General features: G+C 46.2%; 1 protein-coding gene across 1 annotated transcript in view; it reads left to right on the top strand.

Moving 5' to 3' along the window:
- Positions 1 to 352: 352 nt before the first annotated feature.
- LOC119463925 (arylsulfatase B-like) overlaps positions 353 to 6757 on the top strand; it is a 28673-nt gene continuing 22268 nt past the window's right edge. The window contains exons 1-3 of the mRNA XM_037724748.2: positions 353 to 567; positions 1434 to 1633; positions 2546 to 2634. Coding sequence (XP_037580676.2) covers positions 353 to 567; positions 1434 to 1633; positions 2546 to 2634 — 504 coding nt within the window. The remainder of the gene's footprint in view (positions 568 to 1433; positions 1634 to 2545; positions 2635 to 6757) is intronic.

Raw genomic sequence — 6757 nt, 5'->3', positions numbered from 1 at the left:
TTTCGAGTCGTCGGCCCGCATTATTACACTCGTTAATTCGCAAATAATGCTCGTCTTTGATTTAGGTTTCAGTAACGATGCTTCGCCAGCCGTATACTGCCGATAAAATACATCCGTTTTCGAGATACACTGTCGATTAGCGGTGCAGAAGACCTAACAAGGTTTGTTTACAAGGTTCGCTCATGTTTCCAGTAGCCGTGCAGAGATGGCGACGCTGTCTTCATTCGCCTGTTTTCCAAGATGCGGCTGTGATACGGCCACAAGTCAAGCCGAGACGTGTCAGGATTCGCGTCCGTTGTCACGTTTTCCGCGGCAGTGCACGAATGTGTGGTTGGCGACAGTTTCAGGAGTGATGCGTGTGCGTTTCACGAGTGAGGACGACCTCAACCTCCTCAACGAGGTATTTGCCGAAAACCCGTTCGAGCAAACGTCAAGGTGGAGGACCATTGCCACCAATGTCGGAGATGCCCTTGTACCTGCAAAAACGTTCAGCGTGCGCGCTGTCCGAGAAAGGCTAGACCTTCTGATGGCCTACTTCAAGGCAGGAGACGAAGCCAACTTGAAGAAGTAAGCACACCTTTGAAGCCGTTATAGCTCTCGGAATGGAACATTCCCGAGGATCAGAATGTTTAATTCCGAGATTAGTGGATTAGTCACGGCAAAGTACCACCAGTGGTTCGTTGTACTCGCTGCACACACTCGGGAGCAGCATAGAAGTGCATTGACTGTATGAGCGGCACTTTTCCTATTAACACAAGCGACGCGGTGTGAACGTTGATGCACCGTCGCATTTCCTTGTGTACCGCCAACGCTTAGCGGTTTTTTTTGCCGCATTTTGCACGTGCCTGGGCGCACCCTACTGTAATAACTATGTAAAATTGTGTGACGGTCACAGTAAAACGGCCTGTCGAATGGAAACTTTGCAGGTCTAGAACAGACGAGCAGTACAGCGAGAAGACACACTTGCTGCAAGAAACTTGAGACATGGCTAAAATTTATGGGTATGGTATGAAAAGGAGGCCGCAAGAAGCAGCGCGGCAAGCCGCTGCAGCCCTTCGTGACAGTGCCGCTGCGAATTTTAAACCTTCCACAACGGACACCGACGATTCAGGTACACCTTCACTCGTACTAGTACGCACGGTCACGATGCGCCAAAATTTCATATTGGGGCAGAAACAGTAAGTGATGAAAAACTGCATACACTGATTTTGCGTGTTCTAGCATGTGTTTTGTGCTGAAATTATCCTATTTAAAATTGTTTAGGTGTAATGCTCCACACTTGCAATGCACATGATTGTACAGTCTTCCAGCACACGTATGAAGTATTGCGTGCAAGCATAGCACCTTTCTTTTGTAACACTCTCATTTTGAAAATGGTTGGCATTCACATGTGCCTGCAAACTTTTCACTTCAGCACTTGTGGTGCCTGCAAGCGTTGAGCCGCCCCCAGAAACAGCCGAGGACATATTCGAGGCCATATATGATGATCCTTCGGAGCTGCCGCATTGTGGTGATGAAAGCGAACCAGGCGTCGTACAAGAACAGCCCGACTGTGCAGATGTCAGTGGCGCAGGCACGCCGCAGTCGGATCAGACACTCAGGAACCAGACATCCAGGATCCAAGCTAGCAACAGTGAGTATTGTGCAGCATGCAACATGTATTGCTTTTTTAAGAGTGAACACATTGAAGATGACTATTAGTCAAAATAAATCTTTTCATACCTTACAATGTGCAGTTTTTTACATCCGAATTCACAAGTAATTTTTACATTGCTGCTTTGTGAAAATTGTAATCTGCTCTCACCACCTGAACAGAGGTATTCATTAATATATCAGGTGTAGGAGGGCTACTTGCTGCCATCACCAGATGCATGATGTGATAAGACAAATTCATGTACAGGATATTGTGGTGGTTCGTGGGCCCAGAGACTAAGATACAAGAAGCAGTCATAGACAGGACAAACATTTATCAACAACAGACGGCAACAAGTACCTTACGATGAGCTACAAGACACTGAACTAATTCTATACGGTCCACGCAGTCCACGACTCACGCGAGTTGTCGCCGCGCGTGTCCTCACTGACGATACGATGAGTCTATGAGTATCTCCGTAAGATGTTCACTCACAGTAGTTGATGATGATTGCGGAGACGTCGGCGCTTGCAAACTTGCAGTGCAGTTTGTACGAAAAAATCTATTTCTTCGTACAAACTGCGCTGCAAGTTTGCAAGCGCCGACGTCTCCGACATCATCAAGTACTGTGATTGAACATCTTACGAAGATACTCATAGACTCATCGTATCGTCAGTGAGCACACGCGCGCTGACAACTCGTGTGAATCGTGGACTGCGTGGACCGTATAGAATTAGTTCAGTGTCTTGTAGCTCATCGTAAGTGTACTTGTTCCCGTCTATTGTTGATAAATATTTGTCCTGTCTATGACTCTGCTTCCTGTATCTGAGTCCCTGGGCCCACGAACCACCACACTATGGAGTGAGCTGTGTTAATTTATCATCTTGGCACATTTCAAAATGCCCAATGCAGGGAGGAAGAGGTCCCATGCTTCGGGTACCAACGCAGATCACGAGTTCCTGGAGAAGCGATGGAACCATGAAAGAGAACTCAATGCACAGGCAACACAGGGGGAGCTGGAGAAGATAGCTTTAAAGAGAGAAGAACTAGAAGCGAAGGAAAGGCGCTCGGAAAGAAAATCTAAGCACCAACAAAACAAGTTGGAAAAAGACTACACGCTGAAAGAGAAGGAGCTGGAGTTACGCGCTCATGAATTGAAAGCGCGAGAGCAGCAGAATGAAACGCTCAGCAAAAACCAACAGGCATTATTGCAAACTCTTGATGCAGTAGTAAACTAGTTGGCTAAATAATAAACAAAGTGAAATGTGTGCACTGTTGCTTCAATGGTAATGAAAAATGTGTTGCATGCACTAGCATGCCCTGTACGACAGTTCCGCATTGCGCATTCACGTATGCGGTTGCTTGCACTGACTACTGCATAGTTGGCCTGAGGTAATCCATAAGACATGGTGGTTCCAGGTCAAAATATGAAGAGACCTGGTTGCCATACATGCACGCATGGCAATTGCTAAGTGTGACGGCCACTCTGTTCATTCGAGGTACAGCCTGAAGTAGAACCTTCTGGTTTTTCTTGAAATCTAAGAAAGCAAATTCGGAGATTATTTTACCAAGACCCCATTCTACTGATTGCCTAACAGCACTCATGACAGCATTGAATTTCTCCTGCTGTACTGTCTTCCTTGACCCCCCATATGGCTTCATGAGCAGCGGGCGTAGTGGATAAGCAGGGTCACCATACAGCACAAATTTTCGGTTGCCTTCATTCACCTTTTCAAGCTTTTCGTAGACTCCACTGTCGTGAAGGATCCCTGAAAAAGGTATACGAGCATTTAAGCCGAAATTAAGCTTGCGGAAATATTGAAGTGAACAAGTACATTGGTATGAGAGCAAACTAATGCACATGTGCCAGTTACAAATGCACGAATGGGCCTGTACACATTACAAATAGCTTCAAGCTGGCAGGGAAACATTCAAGCGCTGTATGCTGGTGTCCGCGAACACCACATGGTCCATATTACCCGACGATCAAAACAAAAAGCATGGGTAAGATGCAATGCACATAGCATTCCTCTCTTTACAATGCTCATTACACGAGCCACTTGGGGCCCCCGAATAGCTCCAACGGGTGATTGACATAACTTGTTGGTCAGTAGAAACACTAGCCAAGAATCCAGAAATTGTTCAAGCACAGATAGCACTCTATACACTTTGTGGTCTAAATAAATTGCAATGCACAGCTTTAACTGTGATCATCATGTTTTTAGTATCTGGTTAACACATGCGTAGTGTGATATCGTGTGCATATATTCACTTTTTTCTAGAATACCATCCCTCCACAACATACCAGCATCATGCTTGCTCCCAGGGTATGGGCCATCCAGCTCGCATATCAGACCATTTGGACACATCAAGGATTGGTACTTTAGTGCATGTAGCCGCTTGTGCCCAGAAAACTAAGTACACTGATCTTTTGACGGTCTGTAAATTGCCGGCACCGTGCCGTCAATGAAGGCCCAGCACCTTTCAGATATACCGCCTGTAAACAGGAAAGAAATACATTGAGATACTGACAAGTACAATAATATGGCTGCGATAGCTAAGAAATACATGAGAAATTTCTCGGCAGCATGACTGAACCACACGTTGGCACAAACAACAAAGAATAAGAAACATATAACACTTACCTCGCTCATGGCTTTCAAGTCCTCAGTGGTCAACCCCTTGTGAACGATGAGGTCGTCTAGCAGAAATCCAAACTTGCGTTCAATGTGCCGCATAACTTTGTTTGTCACACTTGAAATCACAGAATAGTGCCTGGCGAAATACTCCTGCAGATCACATAAGCGGTTCGGCTATGCAAGCCTTCGCAGACACATGCACAGCGCTTCGTAGCCAGTGATGCGTACTCTCTGAGCACTCGTCAAGTACTGCGGTAACTCCAGAGCCACGAGAAGAAGTGGAAAATGTGCCTTCTCGAAACGAAATTGCCGGCGAAACACGCGATCCGGAATAGCTTTGATGTTGAGCAAGCCTCCTCTTGAGGACACGTACAACCTACGCTGCCGCTCCGGTTCCCGAAGCATAAGCGCTTCGATGTCATCCCAGCCTAAAAAGGACAGGTAATAGGGGTCTTGAAGAATACTCGATCGCGGCATGTCGAAGAAAGCGATGTGTTTCGGGTATTCAGACACAACACTTGAACCAAGCGCGGCACGGAGGACAGCAACGGTGAGTTTGGATCAGCTCGACTTGGTGACGCACTTGTGGATTCTAAAGTGCATTTAGTGTTTTTATGTCTAGATGGCGCCGTATGTGCTTGCGTTAGCGCGAATGCCTTCCGCTGTACTAAAAAACCACCAGTTGGCACGCAGCCCGTTCCGTTTTGGCGTTAGCGTTGCGACGCACGCTAACGCTAACGTAAGCGTTTTCCGCTATACGAAAACTCTCTATTGAGAGCTAGAGGTCAAATCACAAGAGAAGCATTCAGGCGTGTTTATAGTCCGACGTTATCGTTGCTCACACTTTGTCTTGCCTTATTTACAACCTTATTCCTCGGATGTTTGAGTATGGCAGCCCACAGACAAATATCATGAAACAAAGCATGACAAAGCAAGCTAAAACTAAATATTAAAAGTGGGAAACAAAAAAGTGACAGTGACTTTAGCATACGCATAAGAGGGTGAAGGCGAAAGCCTGCGCGCTCAAGTGACCTTCATTAAATTATTTAACATTCTCATTCGAATGCATTGTTACTTTTGAAGCGAAAGCTTCATTACGCTACCTCGGGAAGCCGTCGGTGACTCAACAGTTTTCACCTTGAGAGCTAGAGGTCAAACCACAAGAGAGCATTAAGGCGCGTTCATAGTCCGCGTTATCGGCACGCGGGCGAGCGTCATCAGACGCCGGGCGCGTCGGAGCGCATTGGTCGCGCGTCCAGTGACGTTGGCGCCGCCAGTACGTCGAACCATCGGTCGAACTATAGCCGCTATTGTTCTCGCCAACGTGACATAACGTGTGCGCGCGTTGACGCTACGTCGGACTATATGTAGGCCTTTACGGAGCCCTGAAAAGAGACATTGCCGCGGTTGCCCGAGTAGAGTTGGGTCGCGGCTGCAAGTTGCAATCAAGTCTCACTACTTTACTGATCACCGCAGCGTCTTCATAGGCATAAAAAATAATGAGTAGACTCTGTATTCATTGCAAACATGCCGGTGCATCATTGCGAAACCACACCTAGGGCCACAGCTCGACAGTGGGCCTAGCCAGGGCAGTGAAGCTTTCGCTATCAACCAGGATTAACCAAAGCTAAACCACACCAATTTTTGCCATACAGGTGCACAAACCTTTTGGGAAATGCTTACGATCCAATGAATTGTGCCTTATTGTGCTGCCGTGCCCAAGGCTGCAGTCAAATTTGGTGTTACTTTTGCGTGCATGTTTCCTAAATTGCTGCGCATAGCAGGGGATGTCGAAAGTAACCCTGGTCCTGCTTATGACCTGTTTTCCAAACAGCTACAACAAATTGCAAGTGACCTTCATATTATAAAGCAAGAACTTCTAACATTCGACTTAAAACTTGATAGCCTAATCTATCTCGATAACAAGGTATCTACATGCATAAACAAATTACTAGCCTCCATAAAGCAGTAATATTCCCTTGAACTAAAAGTAGAGGATCTCGAGAACCGTTTCAGAAAATCAAATTTCATCGTTTACGGTCTTCCCGAGGAAGCTAAACAAAACGAAGGCTCACTAGAACACAAAGTGCACGAAAACATTATTAAAAGTGTCCTCAAAGTCGAAGATGTAACAATGGAAAGATTCACAGATTGGGCAGGCCGGCAGCTAAAAAAACCAGACCGGTCATGTTGAAACTTTTGGACTACCGCGACAAATCTAAAATCCTATGCAACTATTATAAGCTAAAGGGGAGCAGTTTCTCAATCGGCGAAGATTTTTCATGGCGCGTAAAAAACAGAAAAAACTTGCGAAAACTAGAAACGAATCTGTGAACAAGGTGCCGCTGGTTTACGACAAACTGCGCATCGATGATGATCTCTACCGATGGGATGATGAAACAAATGATGCGGCCCTAATCAGGCCATATTCAACTACTTAGAACCCCCCAAAAAATAGGAAACAGGGACAGCAAGCAACAAGCCC

Source organism: Dermacentor silvarum, chromosome 9, assembly GCF_013339745.2.
Source record: "Dermacentor silvarum isolate Dsil-2018 chromosome 9, BIME_Dsil_1.4, whole genome shotgun sequence".
Lineage (NCBI taxonomy): Eukaryota > Metazoa > Arthropoda > Arachnida > Ixodida > Ixodidae > Dermacentor > Dermacentor silvarum.
Note: the sequence above shows the minus strand (reverse complement) of the source record. Positions and strands in the feature narration are given on the sequence as shown.